This window comes from Rhineura floridana, chromosome 2 (genome assembly GCF_030035675.1).
Source record: "Rhineura floridana isolate rRhiFlo1 chromosome 2, rRhiFlo1.hap2, whole genome shotgun sequence".
Lineage (NCBI taxonomy): Eukaryota > Metazoa > Chordata > Lepidosauria > Squamata > Rhineuridae > Rhineura > Rhineura floridana.
Genome location: NC_084481.1, coordinates 108327100 through 108345604, shown reverse-complemented (window position 1 = coordinate 108345604; position 18505 = coordinate 108327100). Strand labels below are relative to the sequence as shown.

At 45.6% G+C, this 18505-nt stretch overlaps 1 protein-coding gene across 8 annotated transcripts in view; it reads left to right on the top strand.

Annotated features, from left to right (window-relative positions):
* The window catches only part of CHID1 (chitinase domain containing 1), a 151026-nt gene that overhangs the window by 113637 nt on the left and 18884 nt on the right, over positions 1–18505 (top strand). For 2 of the 8 annotated variants that reach the window (XM_061610080.1, XM_061610079.1), the window contains exon 11: positions 5039–5366. The exons of 2 other annotated variants lie outside the window; for them this stretch is intronic. In XM_061610080.1, coding sequence (XP_061466064.1) covers positions 5039–5339 — 301 coding nt within the window. In that variant the 3' untranslated portion in view covers positions 5340–5366. Of the gene's footprint in view, positions 1–5038; positions 5399–18505 lie in introns of those variants that run through there. 4 more of the 8 variants (XM_061610078.1, XM_061610075.1, XM_061610083.1 and 1 more) reach the window with 4 other exon arrangements.

Below are 18505 nucleotides of genomic sequence, written 5' to 3'. Positions count from 1 at the left end.
AATGAACTGGGATTGAAGGATTCAATGAGGGTAAATGCATGGGCCAATGTTTGGCATGATGTATGTGCATGAGCCCTGATTGGCTCTTGTTTAATGCCATCTAGATATTGTCGGACTATAGTTCCCATAATCCTTGATCTTGGACCACTCTGGCAAGGTCTGATGGGAGTTGGAGTAAAACAACATATAGAGGCATCATGTTACCTAACCCTTGGGGGAAAACGGGGGGGGGTGCACAGATCATTTAAACACCTGCTTCTGTTTTCATTAGCAGTTGCCATTTCTCCACTTAACAAGGTCATTCAGACTTTAATCTTTGTAGAGATTACAGTATTGAAAGTTGGTGGCATTTGGGCATTTTGCGTAGGAAGAATTCCTAAGCAATAGCCCTGTCATATAAGCTTTACTTGCGTCAAACCATTCTTTTGCTTGCAGGAGCAGAGGCCTTATATGTTGTGCTGAATTTTTTTTCCGTCTTCCCTTTCTAGTTCAGAGGGATTCTTTTTCTAATTAAAATATGTAACAATATTTTATTAGAAGGCACTCTGAATTCATAAATGAATAAAAATTCCCCAAAGCATTTGGAAAAACAACAACTAATATGTAAAGGGTATAGATGACTTTGCAGCTGTTGCTATCTAAGATTGCTGCTTCTACTTGCATCTATATAGTTTATCATCTAAATTCTTATATATCCATTAACGCAAAGGGACAAGCATTAACTGTTTGAACACATCTTGGGAATATTTTTTTTAAAACTGCAAGATTGCAAACTGAGCTTAGGTTCTTAGAAAAATATGCAGCTAAATCCTACATAATTACTTGAAAGTAAATCCAGTAGGTTTTCTTTCCAGGTTGGGGGTGGTATTTATTTATTTATTTGAATTGTTTGCTTTTTTTCCCAAGAAGCCTCAAAGAGACCTACTAATACATAAACATAAAATATAAAACACAGAAATGCTAAAAATGTTCACCCACCACCAGCAATAATAAGGAAAATATCCTACCCCACCCATTAAAAGATGAACACCAGAACAAGCCATAAATCCCAAAGCCTAGGAAAACCAGAATGTCTTTAGCTTAGCACCTAAAAGATGACAATGTTAGAGCCAGACATGCTTCTTTGGGGAGGACATTCCATATTAGGATTAGGCTGCACACCTTGGATATCCCATGATCTCTGCTTACTTTTTGAAGATTTATTTATTATTAAGTCCATATTGTTTGGCGCCAGAGAATGCTTCCAGCCCTATGGAAAAGTGCAGTTCAATAGATGAGGATGGGGTAATGTGGGATTTTTCATACAAGCTATATAGAGTGTTTATAATGTTCACGCTCTATACATATGATGATTTGATTTGATACACATGCATAGATGGCATACTTTCATAAGAGGTTACTTGTCAAAGCTAGCCTCTCTGACACAAATCCATTACGGTCAATAGTGTTCTAACTTCCAGAACAAATATTCTCTTAGAGCAGGGGTGGGGAACCTGTAGTCCTCCAGATGTTGTTGGATTAAACCTCCCATTTTAGAGGAAACATCACCAACAGTTGAACCTCCATGTCTTGTCAGTGGAGGTTCTGAACCCAAGAAGAAGGTTTTTCCTGTTTATGAGAATTAACTTAGGCCCTGCTCACTAGATGTGAACTATAAAAGGTGTAGGTTCTTCTGAGAACCAACTCTGCGTCATTCTGTCGGTTTCTCAGAATTACCTTATTACTTGCAGCATTCATGCACGAGAGGGAGCTATTCTTCTAGTGATGGAACTGGAATTTTGTTTTACAAAATACAGCACGCACACAATCTCCCCCACTCTCTTTAATCTTTTTCTTATTATTATTATTATTGTTTCTAAAGTGGGTATCCTACCTGCAACTTTCTGAGTGCCAAATGGGGATGGGGGGGTCCCTACAGATGGAAAGGACCTATGTGGTATGTAGGAAACTTCTGTTCTTCCCAATTCCACTGCTCTCATGCTGCCAACTCTTTCGCCTGCCCTAGGATCTTTTCAACCGAGAGGAAATAAGGTCCAGTTGTGCTATGTTTCTCTCATGTGGTGTGTAATTGGATGTGTGTCCATACAGGCATCCACATCAGGATGCACATCCAAATCTGCATTCCGCTGAAAGAAGAATAGTGCAAAGTGACACTATCCAGGTAAATATGTACATTGGGTATTCCATGTGGTTTAGATCTATGTTTCCTGATTCAGTAAGTGACGTGTGGAAAGACTGCTTCTGTGTGCAGATTTATTTAGCTGAGTTGGGCAAGGAAATGTGGGGAGGTGATGATGTGGGGATGGTATGTGACTAGCAGGGCTACAGTAAGAGGGGTGAATCAAAAGAAATTCGTGAGCAAAATCGCCTTCAGTTCACACAAGCGAGTTTGGGTCCAACATATTATTACTAGAGAACAGTATCATTACTGTAAATATACCTTAGTGTTTCCTCCAAGTTTTCCAACCAAGTAGAGCAGGGTTGATCAGTGGTCACATGTGGAATGTTGAGAGATTGCTATGGATGCCAGCCACAAAATGGCTGGTAAGTTCCTGATTTTTCTCCAAAGGATGCAGCTACTCTTACAAGATGCACCCCCGTACCTCTTGCTTCTGTCATATACCACTTGACAGCAAAGAAAGGGCAAGCTGAGGCCTGGTGTCTTATTTTGCATTTAGTCTTTGGTTGGGGAACCTGAGAATAATTAGGATTCTGTTTTTTTCTAAAAAGCTCTTTCAGGTTATAACAGGTTCTGCACTGTATTCATATTTAGTTCTCCTGTTCTCTTGGTGTCCAGTACTCCAGCAAATCTTCAGGCTGTGTATATTATATTCCTACTCTATCAGTTTGGATTCACATTTCTATTACAATGAATTTTCACCTTATGGGCTTGGTTTATCTTCTATTGTATATACCACCATGTAGATCCAACATCTTTTCAGTCTACATCTTGCATCTCATGTAGTAGTAGGCTGTAGCCCAGGGGTCTCCAACCCATCACTCTTGGGTGCCATGGCATTCAGTGGCACCCCCAGCAAGTGACCCAGAATTTGAGCTTTCATTTTTAAAAAAATTCTCTAGGCCCCCTAGAAAGAAAGTTATGGACCAAAATGTGCAGGTACCCTTCTAAGTGATCTATGTGAAATGAGCCAGCCTGGCTTGCTCCTGCCTGTCATTGCTACTAGCTAATGAATGAAGTCAGAGCTATGATTGATAAGTGAGTTGCTTGGCAGCCTGAGCTTTGGTTTAGGGTTGGCATTGGGGAAAAACAGGGTTCCAATGTGCGCATTTCAATTCACAAACCACTAATTTAAAGGCTCAGGCTACAATCCTTGATAGTGTTATGGGTGTGGGAGAAGCGTGCATATTGACAGAGATTGGGCTTTGTTTTTTTGACTGCAGGCAGTCCCTGGTGGACTTTTCTATTTAAAGGACTTGCTGTCTGCTGTACTTAAGAGCAATAATACCTCCATTTGTTTGAATGTTTTTCTGTCACCCATGCATACGGCTGTTGAGGATTGTAGCCTGAGAGTCTGAGGATAGGATCTAACTAAGCAAGGGGTTTTAGCTGCACAGTGGAACTTCCCTCCCCTCTTCTCTTGCCGTCCTCCCCTGTGTGAACCCTAAATCTGCTTTGGGGTTTTCCTCAGCCATCTAGAACAGATTTACGGGGTATACTGGGAGCGTGTGGGGAGGGAAGAGGGCAGGGAAGTTCCATTGTGCAGCTAAAACTCCTTGTGCTAGCAGAACTGTTTAATCAGAAACCCAGTCCAAATTCCAACTCCTCTGCACACACGATATAAGGCCTTATTAAAGCTATGATTCTCTTGGCTTCAGCTTCTTACTATAGATGGCATTGCTCATCTGTAGTAAAATTACAGTGTCCAGTATGTTATGAAAGCAGTCCATTTATCTCCCACTGAAACATGTTTAAAAAACAATTTCTTCTTTACATACCAATCCATTACTTTCAGCAATCTCCAAAGCATTAATCCACCATTCCTTAATAGATGGCATTGTTGCAGTTTTCCAATACCTAGCTAATAGAATCTTAGAAGCAACCAACAAATTCATAACATGCAGTTTTACAGGTAATTAAAATCTGTTATCCCCAAAATATCCAAATAAAGATTAATCTCAATAATTTTAACAATTACTTTCAAGATTTGCTACCAGAACCTCTCAGACCAACAACTTTTACACTCCCTTCCCAAAACTTGTGTCAGTGCTGGTGGGAACTGACGAGGACAGAACAGACCAATAAGTAATCAAAGTTAGAATCAGGAAAACTGGAGTCAGGAGAGGGAGAAAAAAATAGACTAGGCTGTCAGGACTGGCTGGAAGAGTGTGGGGAGGAGAAAAGGGAGTGAGAGACACTGGCAAGGAGACAAACAAGTGACTTGCAAGCCACCAAACCTCAGAATAAAAAGTAGAGGGGGAGTGGAGAAAAATCACTTTAAAAATATGAGAATTTAACGGAGAAATGACAGACAGAATGAAAAACCTCACCATTACAGACTGCTGGCAGGGTCAGTCTGAAGAGCAGGATGACTCCTCCCACTGGAGGAGAGGTGAAAAGCTTGAAAGACCATGCCTGTCAAGTCCAGTAGGAAGAGTAATCCTATCTAGGAATGCCCTCCATCAGTATTTAGGATGAATGCCACATGTGTGATGGTTAAGCAATTTAAAATTCCTTCACTAGTCATCATTTTGCAGGGTGACTGGGTGTGTAATTATGCATTGTGGTTGGGGTTATTGATCATTGCAACTCTCAGGCTACAAATTGCCATATTTTCCTACTATGCTAGTTTAACTTATTAATTCTAATAGAGGCATTCTAAAATCTAGAAAAATTTTATTCATGCAGGAATATCCTCTCTTCCAAACTGAGATGAACACTTGAAAGAGACTTCGATGTACAATTTAATTGAAGCATTTTTTCACATGTTGATATATTTTGTTCTTAGATCAGCAAAGAGCATACTCAACAAAGTCAATTCATCTTAAGTAAACAAGCCTATGCCCTCTTTGTTTACAGGGAACAGTACTCTACATCTCGTTTCTTAGAGGCCAATTTCATCTTTTATGGGATCACTTGGATCTGGGTATGCTTGGGCAAAGTAAATTACTTTACCATTAACCTGTTGGTCACCAGGCAGGCATGGTTATTTTCTGTGGATTGTAGCACATCCATGCTGTTTTTAAAAAGCTATGGTCTTACCATTCTGTCAAGGTGGGCTAAACTGTCAAAAACAGTCCCGCACTACAAAGTGGCCTGTCAAGTGTTAAGATTGGATAAATTGAAGAGAAAATTCTATGGCTTACTGAGCAAACACTAGAGGAAAAATCAGGATATAGACTGTAGAGCACAATGCCCTGATGCTATAAAAATACAGAGAAGTGCTATAGTGTGCAAGACAACCCTTAATCAACACTTGCCACTAGTAATGGAAACAAAAAGCGGAATTCCTTTTACCTTTTACCTGCACAAAAAATTATTTAGAATAGCAGCAAGTGAATACTTGAACTAAATTTACTTATGTAACAGCAAAATGATATTAAATGTGCATAAGCAATTATGAATTAATGGTATCATTTGCCTGGGAGAACATATATCAGTTTAGAAGTAAGTTTGATTCCATAGGGTGGTATTCAATGAAATGATTGTGTGAGTCGAACAACTTTCACTTGAGCAACAGGACTTTCCTCCTCTCCTCCCCCCCCCCACGCTGTCCCCAGGCAAATCTGTTTGGGGGGAAACTCAGAACAGATTTAAAGGGCATGCGGGGGGAGGAGAGGGGAGAACATTCAGTTGCACATGGAAAAATCCTTTGCTGATGGAACATTCACCTATGCTGAATACAATCCATAAGGCATCTGTATTTTCCTTAATTTGTAGCAGCCATGCATTATGAACTTAAAGCGCAAACATTAAAGTTGGCAGGTTCATCCCAGTTATTGGATAAGCTGTATGGCTATTTTAGAGTAATATTCAACTTCCTCTTTGTTCCCCACATGGTGGGCGATGGAGAGCTTGTGGCTGTAATCCACAGTGGTGCACATATTCTGCATTCAGATCTCAGGGTTTTGGAGGAGATTTCCCCTATTTGGGAGCTTTTCTAACTGAAACATTTTGCACATTTAAAATAGCATATTGCACAAGGCTCAGTTCTCCTTGAAAACAGCTCTTGCGCTGAACTACCAGCCTGTTATTATTTTTAAATAAGAGTTTAAAAAGCAGCTTCAAGGTTTCTTTGGGGGAGGCAGATGTTGGGAGGAGAATACTCCAAGAATTTCAGGAGTGTGTACTGATATCGCATGAGTGCTACTCTGGGTCCCATTAACCTTTATTTAGAAATGTCAAGGTTTACATATGGTCACTGCTTGAATTAAAATGTTAATGCTGCTTAAATGCTCAAATAAACAATGTTTTAAGTACACAGTGCTGGTGGGGACAGTTCTGAACCTTCTGTTGTGTTTTGCATTAGGACTCCTGAATTATTCAGTTAGCTCACAGGTACATGGCACAATTACTCTCAAACCGTGTTTACTCAGTAACTTAAATGCTATCTACTGTGGCTGTTCTTAGTGCACTCCCTCTAAGGGCCCTGATCAAGGAAAGGGGGACCAGGATCTCTAACAATGGGTGTGTTTGCACCAAACCTATCAGATAGCTAACACTGAGCAATAATTCAGTGGTAAAGTGTTAAAGCTTGGTAAATATTAACTAACTCATCTGAAGTGGAAGGAATAAATTTAATGCCAACTGAGGGCAGAGTGTATTGTATGAGTTCTTTATTATTGAAATAACTTCTGCAATAAATTACTGCTGTTTGAGAAGCAAGTAAAATACTGTTTTTTGGTCTAAAGGCTCCCAAGGTAAGTATGAATGAGCCATGGGAATTTATTTATTTATTTATTAAATTTATTAGTCGCCCATCTGGCTGGCTGTCCAGCCACTCTGGGCAACGTACAAAATAAAAACATACAAATACATTAAAACATTAAAAATCTCAACAATAATAATAAAACCTAACCCACCCCAAAAGCCTGCCTGAAGAGCCAGGTCTTCGAGGCCCGGCGGAAGCTCATCATAGAGGGGGCATGGCGGAGATCATTTGGGAGGGAATTCCACAAAGTGGGGGCCACAATTGAAAAAGCCCTCTCCCTAGTCCTCACCAGTCTAGCTGTTTTAGCTGGTGGGATAGAGAGAAGGCTTTTTGAGGCTGATCTTGTTGAGCAGCATCCCTGATGATGTTGGAGGCGGTCCTTCAGATAGTCTGGGCCGAAACCGTATAGGGTTTTAAGGGTCAGAACCAACACCTTGAATTGGGCCCGGAAAACAACCGGTAACCAGTGCAACTCCTTCAGCACTGGAGTGATGTGATCTCGCCGGCAGCTGCCTTTAATCAGGTGAGCCTCCACATTTTCCATAGGAGGAATGCCATCATGCTGGATTATAGCTCGTCCTATCGTCCGAAGGGAAGAATGTTTCTGAAGTCAAGACCAGGGCGTCAGGCCCCTCCCACTCTCCAGTTCATTCTTGCCTTCGTCTGTGCAAGATCTATAGCTAGATAAGTCTTTCGTTTCGTGTGATAGAGGGTGGAGTTTTGTGTGCGTTTGCCATCTCGTTCCTTCCCTCTGTCCTGTCCTTATCACTGTTTGTGTGTCAATTTCCTTGTTAATTTCTCCTCCTTGCTGGGTGTGTGTGTTTTATCCCCAGCAACTGAGACCACGGCTGCGGTCTCTCGCCTCAGCAGCGGACGCGGCTTGGCCAGGAGCTGCGGCTGCAGCCTCCGACCCCCTTTTTTCTCTACCGATCCTCCCTTTGTGCCCTGACGATTGGGAGCCTGCGGTTGCGGCTCCTTTCGTCTTTGATTTTCTCCAGCCCTTTTTTGCCGTTTTTTCCCTTTGTGTCCTGACGATCAGGAGCCTGCGGCTGCGGCTCCCTTCGTCTTTGTTTTTTTACGGGCGGCGCTTTAGTTCCCCGTCTGGAGCCTGCGGCTGCGGCTCCCTTCGTCTTTGTTTTTTACGGGCGGCGCTTTAGTTCCCCGTCTGGAGCCTGTGTCTGCGGCTCTTTGCCTTCCCCTTTTGGCGGCTCCTCTTGCTTGGGCTGCCTTGCTCCTCGTCCGCGGCACTTTGTTTCTGCCCTAGACAGCCGTCTCAGCCCGCGGCTGCGCTTTGCCTGTTGGTCGATTTTTTTTCCGGCTACGGGAGTTCACAAGCTGTACTGCCTCCTTTACGGAGTTTTTTCTAGCATTTTCCCACCAGCCGCGATTACGTTGTTCAGTCCCGCGGCCGTATTCTACCGTGGCGGCTCTCTCTATTTTTACACTTAAAATTTCAGACGCCATTCTTTTCTGCCCGCCATTGCTCACAGTTGTTGCTAGGCAAAATAAACATCATTCTTGTTCGATTTTCCCGCTTTTTCTACGGGCGCCATTTTAATGGCCGTTTCTTCCCGTCCTCTCTGAGAGCCCATTAGCATTGCAAAAGGGAGGGGTTTTTCTCTCTCATGGGCTGGGGTTAGCAGGATCCAGTTTTGTCAAGCTCCCTGTGTGTAATCAGCTCCCTGTGTATGTGCTGCAGATAGGAAGTACTTCACTAACCCAATCTCTGTGACTGACCCTGGCAACTATTGAGTTACTGCGCTTATCTGCGCCAGTATAAAGGCTCTTTTTGCTGCAACACTGCTGATGCTTCACTTACTGTACACCAGGTCAACTGATAGTGTGTCAGACTGTTGACTCCATACAAAGCTATTTGGCTATATATCCTCCAAAGCTTTTGATACTGTGCAATCCTGTGCAATATTACCTTTTACGCCAAGTGTACATTCTGCCCCATCGTGACAGTGTACCTACCATCAGCCAGTGCATTCTGCCCCAGTCGTGTGCCGTGTACTGCGCCTGTTCTAAGACTGTTCATAGTGTACATTCTGCCCCATCGTGGCAGTGTACTTTGCCATCTGCCAGTACATTCTGCCCCAGTCGTGTGCCGTGTACTGCGCCTGCCCGGGTCTGTGCATTCTGCCCCAGTCGTGTGCCGTGTACAGCTACCCTTAATATCTGTAAGGTTGATACTATTCCAGGCTGTTTGATCTGTACATTCTGCCCCATCCGTGGCCGTGTACCAAGGCTGTTGATATTATGCAAAGCTGTTTGAACTGTACATTCTGCCCCATCCGTGGCCATGTACCAAGGCTGTTGATACTATACCAGGCTGTTTGAACTGTACATTCTGCCCCATCCGTGGCCGTGTACCAAGGCTGTTGATAATATACAAAGCTGTTTGAACTGTACATTCTGCCCCATCCGTGGCCATGTACCAGGCTGTTGATACTATATAAAGCTGTTTGAACTGTACGTTCTGCCCCACCCGTGGCCGTGTACCAAGGCTATTGATACCACGCAAAGCTGTTTGAACTGTACATTCTGCCCCTTCCGTGGCTGTGTACCAGAGCTGTTGATACTGTGCAAAGCTGTGCTAATATTACATTCTGCTCCATACTGTACCACACCTGTGGATACTGTGCCAAGATATCTGGACGTGCATTCTGGTCGTGTACTAAGACTGTTCATAGTGTACATTCTGCCCCATCGTGGCAGTGTACTTAGCCATCAGCCAGTGCGTTCTGCCCCAGTCATGTGCTGTGTACTGAGCCTGTTCGGGTCTGTACATTCTGCCCCATCGTGGCAGTGTACTGATACCCATAGAAAATATAAGATGGCGGAACAGTGCATTCTGCCCCATCGTGGCAGTGTACTGCTACCCTTAATATATATATGATGGCAGAACAGCCAGAGACAACCCAGGCAACCATGCTGAAACAACAGCCAGAGACAAACCAGACGACCAAGCCTAAACCACCTAAGGCGGTCAAACATAAGCATGCTAAAGCGGTTGCCAAAACTAAACATCTTTCCAGCCACAGCACAACCAAGCAGCCTCGCTATGTCTCTGTTCCAGTTCCAGAGGGGTCAACCCGTGCACAGCTAACTACCCTCTTTCATTCTCCTGCCGCTTCCTTTGATGAGGAGGACTTTCCGGGTTTTCCTGAACAGCCAACAGTCACCCAACCCGGGGCTTACTCTTCTTCACTACCTGTAGGGCCGTCCGCACTTCCGCCTATCCAAGAGCAACTGTCTACATCTCCGGGGCTGCAGCTGTCCCATGAGTTCATTTCACACCTTCTAGGGCATGCTATCGTTTCTCGCTCAGAGACAGTCTCCATCACAAGTTCCCGCTATCCCTCAACACAGTGGGGACCAATTTGTACACAGTGAGACGAATCCTTCATGTTCTCCAAATCCGTTTGACATTGCCAGGGGCAGGTTTGTTGATGACGTCTCTTGTGCGGAGGAGTCTGCATTTGCGCTGCAAGACGAAGGAGACGACTGGAGTGACCATTCGGAACATGAGCAGGATACATCCTATCGCCTCTTCGATGCCTCAGATTACCAACCTCTTGCGCGTAGAGTGCTGAACACCCTCGGCCTTCGATCCACTCCAACTGCAGCCGCCATTCCCACTTTAAAGGGGTCCAGGGTCTTGAAATCCACTCCAACAGAAAGCTACATTCCCGTGCCAGATCCCATCGCTAAACTGGCCAAGGACGAATGGTCTCACCCTCTACAAGCACACCGATTTAATAACATTGCGGACAGACTTTATCCTTTGGCCCCGGACTTTACTACCAAACGGGCCGTCCCTGGCATAGACGAGCCAATTTCCAGCTTAGTTTCCAGATCCCTCTTGCCAAGGGAAGGAGAATCTCAGTTAAAGGATGCCACTGAGCGGAGACTGGACTTTGCCTTACGCAAGACTCATAGGCCACCGCCTTTCCTATACATGCATCTACATCAGCCTCTATTTTCGCCAGGGCAGCGATGATGTGGTTGGATGACCTCATCGAGGATCCCAATCCAGATCCTGTTTTTCTGTGTAGATCGCTTATAAAATTGTGCAAAACAGCTGCTTTTGTGGCCGACGCCACCTTGGACGCGAATCAGCTAGGAGCACGCGCCATGGCGGCTCAAGTTGTTGCCCGATGGACCCCCTGGCTTCGTCACTGGCAGGCTGACTCTACCGCCAGAGTTAAACTATCACGGGCACCTTATGCCGGGTCATTACTTTTCGGTGAGGAGGCACTAAAGGCAGTGCTTGTTGACCCTAAGGACACTCGAAAGCATGTCTTGACCACCGTCAGAAACATCGAGCGCAGACGTTTTAGACGTTTCGCTTCGTACCGCATGTCTCAGCCCCTTCGAGGAACGCGGCCCAGGGGACGAGGCCGCGAGTTCCCAACATATGATTTCTGCTCCTCCAGAGGAGGCTGGAATAGACATTTCCAGGGTAGAGGCCCACGGTTGGCTAGTTAACTTCGACAAAAGCCATCTACAACCAACCCAACGTCTACAGCATCTAGGTGCAATGTTGGACACCCTGCAAGCGACTGTGCTCCTGTCACCAGATCGCATAACGGCTATCACAGACATCACAAGATCTCTGTTGCGCAAAACTTCTGCAGACGTCATGCTTTTCGCCAGGGCTCTCGGAATGTTGGTGTCCACCATCCATATTGTGCCATGCTCTCGAGCTCATACTCGCCAGCTACAGTGGGCCTTACTACCGTTCCAACACGGCATTGCCAGCTCAAATCATCGAGCAATCCCCTTGAGTCCCACACGGCGCTTGTCATTCCGCTGGTGGACAAGGGTACAACATCTCACCCAGGGCACTCCGTTCAGAGAACCCCACAGGACTGTCATTACCACAGATGCCAGTCTCCTTGGCTGGGGAGCCCACTGCAACTCCCAGTTAGTTCAGGGAGTTTAAAACACAGCAGAGCAAACTCGAAGCATCAATTGGCTGGAACTAAAGGCTGTCCACTTAGCTCTACTTCATTTTCAGTCTCTCTTCCACTTGGACCATGTCCTCATTCGAACAGACAACACGTGTACCAAATCTCATTTAAACAGACAGGGAGGCACCAGGTCCAGGCCTCTACAGAACCTAGCTTCCCTCATATTCGACTGGGCAAAACAACATCTGCAATCCCTCAAAGCAGAACATCTCAGAGGAATTTTGAATGTCACAGCAGATTGGCTCAGCAGACAACAAGTCTTGCCGGGATTATGGAAACTTCATCCGACTGTGTTCCATCTTCTCCAGCGTCGATTCGGCCCCTTCTCAGTCGACATGTTTGCTTCCAGTCGCAATTGCCAGCTACCCAGGTACTTCGCTCGATACTTGGACACGACAGCGGAAGCGATGGATGCTCTGTCACTACCGTGGCCGGAGGGACTATTATACACCTTCCCTCCAATACCACTATTAGCCAAAACCTTGCGGAAGGCACGCCATGAGAAGGCGCAGCTGGTTCTGATAGCACCATTTTGGCCCCGTCGACCGTGGTTCTCGGATCTCCTTGCACTGTCGGTGACGGATCCCTGGCCACTTCCAGTCAGGCCAGATCTCTTATCACAAGGTCCAGTATGACATCAGGACCCCAAGTGGCTCAACCTAACAGCGTGGCTTTTGAACGGGGACATTTGAGATCGGCTGGCCTGTCAGACGCTGTTATTGACATTATTTTGGCCTCGAGAAGACCATCCACCACTCGTATATACCAACATACTTGGGTAACGTTCTCCAGGTGGTGTCAGTCCCAACACATCGATCCTTCCAAGGCTACAGTACAACAAGTGCTGCAATATCTTCATAGGGGCCTCATGCTGGGACTTAGACCCAACACATTGCGTCGACATGCGGCCACTCTGTCGTCCATTCTTTCAGTATCCTTTAATGCACGTATCCTTTAATGCACGTTCTATGGGGCATAAAGTTGCTAATTCTACCTTATCCCGTTGGTTGAGAGCATGTATTACCTTAGCTTATGAGTCCCTTAAGCTTCCTGTTCCACCTAGTATAACAGCTCATTCCACTAGATCAGCAGCCACTTCGGCTGCTTTTGCTACTAACGCTCCTGTTGCCGATATTTGTAGAGCTGCTGTTTGGTCTACTCCACACTCGTTTATAAGGCATTATAAAATAGATCGTTATGCCTCTGCCGATGCCTCATTTGGCAGACGAGTTTTGCAACAGGTTCTTAATGACAATTAGTATGTGGGTGGTCCCTCCCTGTTATGGGCTGCTTTGGTACATCCAGCATGATGGCATTCCTCCTATGGAAAATGGACCATTGGTCTCACCTGAAGGGTGATTTTCATAGGAGGAATCCCATCATGACCCTCCCAGTTGGAGGATAACTACATAATTTTTGGGATGGTTTATTCATTACAATTTCGTCATTATATTATATTATATTATATTATATTATATTATATTATATTATATTATATTACATTTTAATTCTCTAGTGAAGTCAAGACTTCTATTACTGTTCTCGCTAGGTTAGAGTCAGATATTATGAGTGTTACTATTATGTTATGTTCTTGCTGGTTGGCCTGTTGGCCTCTTTTCCTGCATGTTTAGATATATCTCTTTCGACTCGCTGCGAATGAACTGGAGAGTGGGAGGGGCCTGACGCCCTGGTCTTGACTTCAGAAACATTCTTGCCTTCGGACGATAGGACAAGCTATAATCCAGCATGATGGGATTCCTCCAATGAAAATCACCCTTCAGGTGAGACCAATGGTCCATTCTGTACCAGTTGCAGCTTCCGGACCATTTTCAAGGGTAACCCCATGTAGAGCGCACTACAGTAGCCTAGGCAAGAGGAGACCAGGGCATGTACCACAGATGGGAGGAGGTGGTTGGGAAGGTAGGGGGTCAGCCTCCGTATCAGATGGAGTTGATACAGCGCCGCCCAACTCACAGCCGAGACCTGAGCCTCCATGGACAGCTGGGAGTCAAGAATGACCCCCAAGCTGCGGACCTGGTCTTTCAGGGGCAATTGTACCCCATTGAGCACCAGGTCAACATCCCCCAACCTTCCCTTGTCTCCCACAAACAGTACCTCGGTTTTGTCAGGGTTCAGCTTCAGCTTATTCCTTCCCATCCAGGCCGAGTCCAGGCACTTGGATAGGGTTTCTATAGCCAACCTCAGTGAAGATTTGAATGAGAGATAGAGCTGTGTGTCATCCGCATACTGGTGACACTGCAGCCCAAATCTTCTGATGATAGCCCCCAGTGGCTTTATATAGATGTTGAACAGCATTGGGGAGAGGATGGAGCCCTGTGGCACCTCACAAATGAGAGGCCAAGGATCCAAAACCTCATCCCCCAATGCCGCTCTCTGGTACGTACCAGAGAGGAAGGAACGGAACCACTGCAATACAGTGCCCCCTATGCCTAACCTCTTCAGGCGGTCCAGAAGGATACCATGGTCAACGGTATCAAAAGCCGCTGAGAGATCCAGGAGGACAAGGAAGGTGCATTCGCCCCTATCCAATGCCCTCCTCATATCATCCACCAATTGGTTTTATTACTGCCTCCTTGAGAGCTGATGGCATTACTCCCTCTTCCAGGGACGTATTTACCACCATCTTGATCCCCTCGACCAGTCTGTCCTTGCAGCTCATAATGAGCCACGACAGGCAAGGGTTGAGTAAGCAAGTGGTTGGCTTTAAGGTTGAAAGCACCTTGTCCACTTCATCAGAGGCAAGAAGCTGGAACCGATCCCACACCACTGGAGCACCACTGGCCGCCTCTGGCTCGCTCACTGTGTCCACAGCACACGGAATAGCACTGTTAATACGATCAATTTTCTCCATAAAGTGCTTTGCAAACTCATCACAGGAGGCCTTAACATGTTCCATCGGTTCCAGGGCAACTGGACCGACCAGGCTCCGGACCACTTGGAACAGGCTCCTGGGACAGCACTCTGCGGACACAATAGAGGCAGCATAAAAATCCTTTTTTTCTGCCCTCATCGCCACATGGTAGGCTGCCACAGCCGCTCTAACCCGTGTCTGATCATCGTCAGAGCGAGATTTTCGCCACCAGCGCTCTAGCCGTCTCACCTCCCGTCTCAGAGTTCACAACCATGGAGTATACCATGGTGCCGTCTGAACTCTATTCAGGGGGAGAGGGCGTTTTGGAGCCACCCTGTCTAATGCCCCGGTGATTGCAGCATTCCACCCCTCCACCAGGGTCTCAACCGAGTGCCTGTGTGCATGCTCCAAAGAATCCCCAAGCGCATTCAGGAATCCATCTGGATCCATCAGACGTCTGGGTGGACCATCCTAATGCGTCCTCCACCCCCACGGAGGGTTTGTGGCACCAAGAAGTCCACCTTCACCAAGTAGTGATCTGACCATGACAAAGGGGTGATGGATGTACCCCCAATTTTCAGATCACTCCTCTCCCGAGACAAACACAAGGTCGAGTGCATGACCAGCTACATGGGTGGGCCCCACTGGAATAAGGTGCAGCTCCCAGGAAGCCATGGTTTCCATGAAGTCCCGAGGCGCCTGTGATGTTCCTGCTTATAGTGTAAATATGGTAAGTGCTGTTTATATAGAAGACATATGGTAAGTGGAGTGAAAGAGGAGGGGGGATTACATGAGCAGTAGAATGCTGGATGATTGGCTGAGCGTTTGAATGGCTGGGAGTATAAATGGAAGAATGACAGTTGAATCTGGGTGGATGTTGGGAGTGTGGAGAAAGAGGTGTTTGAGGGTGGATGTTGGGAGTGTGGAGAAAGAGGTGTTTGAGGGTGGATGTTGGGTGTGTGGAGAAAGAGGTGTTTGAGGGTGGAGGTCAGGAGTATGGAGTAAGAGGGAGTTGGAGTTCTGATTAATAATAAGTCAAGTACAAAACAGGAATAGATGAAACCATACGCTTGTGAAACATTCTAAAACTAATCTTGTTATTTCTGATATTTAATAAATACTTATTTGGTTTACCAAAGGCCTGATCCTTGGCTGGGGGATATACATACCAGAAGGGAGGGCAAGGTAATTACCAAGGCTGAACAGAAACAGTATCTAATGGTGGCAGCGGTGAAGGCAGGAATAATAACAATTCAAGTATCCAGAGCAACCCAGAGTTGTATGCATTATCTATAAAGATACAAGGGGGCTGGGAACAGCATAAGCACGCAGTCACAAAAGGAACCAGCTAGAGAGAGACTCAGGCAAAGTCTCTGGGAGTATTGGTTATCGGACATGACTGGTGGTGCTGTCTAGCAGGGGGATGTAGTGAGATCTGTGCTAGAGCGGAGTGAGAAACCATATAAAGGACGGTCCGGACTGGTGGTATCCCTGGTGGTGCCTAGTGAAAGGCAGTAGCCACAAGCAGGTGGGAACCTGACAGGGAGAACCAGGGAAGGACGTCACAGCGCCCCTGTGAGGATGGCCTCTGAATGTACATTAAAGTCTCCCAATACCAACAAGTTTGGGGACTACGCACAGACATCCAAGACCACCTCCAGTACCTCGGCCAGGGAGTCTGTCGTGCAGCAGGGTGGACGGTACAAGAGCAGAATCCCTAGACTGCCCTTTGGGCCCAACCTCCAGTACATGTAGTCAACAACCTTGGTCTCATGGAGAGGAGGCCTGGTGAGAACCAGGGACCTTCAATAAATAACCGCCACTCCCACTCCGCAACTACCGACCCTCGGCTGCTGTGCATACAAGAACCCAGCTGGAGGATAGGAGCAGCGGCCTCATCCAGCCAGGTTTCTGTAATACATGCCAGGTCCACACACTCAACAAACTGCACACTCAACAACTGCAATCCCTTGATTCTTTGGGGAAAGCTTGGTCAGTTGAAAAGGTAGAGCTGGCAATCTGATATCAGTGGGTTGGCACTGTGACATCACTGCCACGAGTTTCCCTCCAGAACTAATCCTTAGAGTAGCTGCTGGATCTCTTTGGATGTTGGGAGTTTACAAGTACACATCCTAATGTGTGGAGTTTAAAATATGCCCCAGTACATTCCACTATTTGTGATCTTCATTTAAAAAAAAATTGAAAGATTTTTCTTCCAATTCATAGCTGAGATTTGAAGTCATGTACAATAGATAAATTTCCTCTTGCACCATTATAGATCACCCTTATCTAGAACACTGTAGAGCCATAGCAAAAGTGCTTGTTGTACATACAGCTCCTGTCATAACTCATGGATGTTTTCTCTTGTGAACCTTTTCTTTCATGGTTAAATGCATTAGAGTGTTTACTGCTTTAAGGGCCTGGCTGCATTAGCATTTTTCCTTGGATTCATGGATTTGATTCCACAGATTTAAATAAAATTGTTCAATCTTTGCTAATCCTGTTTCTTCACTTATTCAGTTTTTAAAAAAATGCTTCTGTGTTAAATCAAAACTTTGAGACAAGACAATTCTTGCAGCAAAGAAACCATATGTAGTTGGAGACTAGTTATTAACATTTAGTGTATTAGCAGTATGAGAGACATGTAAAAGTAATTGACAGTGACCTGGTTTGGATATAGCACTAAGCTAAACCATGGCTTGGCACAAACACATGAGTTTGTGGGCTCCTGGAAAGGAGATTGCAGTTGCTTTGTTCTTCCTCCAGTGCTGCTGCAAGCTAAGGCAAGCCATGATTTGGCTTAGCATGCCATCCAACCCTGGGCTTGTGTTTGTCTGGAGGAGACAAACCACAAGCCTGAATTTAGATGACACACTAAGCCAAACCCAGCAGGACTGGAGGAGCAAAGGAACTGCAGTCTCCTTTCAGGGACTCTGCATGCCCATACATTGGCACAAACATGGTTTGGCTTAGTGTTACATGACTGCAACTGTGGTAAAGTGTGTGTCTGTGTGCACAGGCACATATATTTATAAAAACGTTTCCCTGTTAGATAGATATAGGGCAGTTTGCTCATTGCGATTGCCTCTCCCGATCACAGATAAGGGTCCTGTTCCAATTAAGCCTTTATCTGGGAGGAGGAGTTCTCCATATGCTCAGACCACCCCTGACTCAGCAATACACATCAAATTGTGGAGCTCTTTTATCTTCCTAAATGACCTGACACTTGACAGGACCAAATCAAGATAGAGGAGCTAAGAGATCTGAAGCCAGGTCACTCAACTGAGAGCCTGAGTGGCCTTAGCTTCTTTCTTCTTTTATCTCATCTCCTCCTACCGCCATATTTCCTCTGCTCATAACCTCCTGTATGGAAGCTTCAAGGTCACAGCCACCCTCTCCCCTACAACTTCCAAGCCTCTCACTGACTCAGAAAAAAACAAGAAAAGAAAAATCACTTGCTCCCCATTCTAAGGGGTCTGCTGATAGATCGATACCCATGTTATTGCTCCCTAGCGACACTGATTTGGCACTGGTGACGGCAATAAAAACTGAATCCCCTGGAAGTCCCCATTTCTAGATATGTCACAGGTGTTTGTATTATTGGCTTCCAGACTAGAGGGAAAAGTGGTCTTAACCTTCCCTAGTAAGGTGCTGGTTGATCTCTTTATTCTTAGTGTAGCAGCTGTGAGCATGTGTGTGTGTGTTATGTGCCTTTAAGTCAATTACAATTTATGGCGACCCTATGAATCAGTGATCTCCAGTAGCAT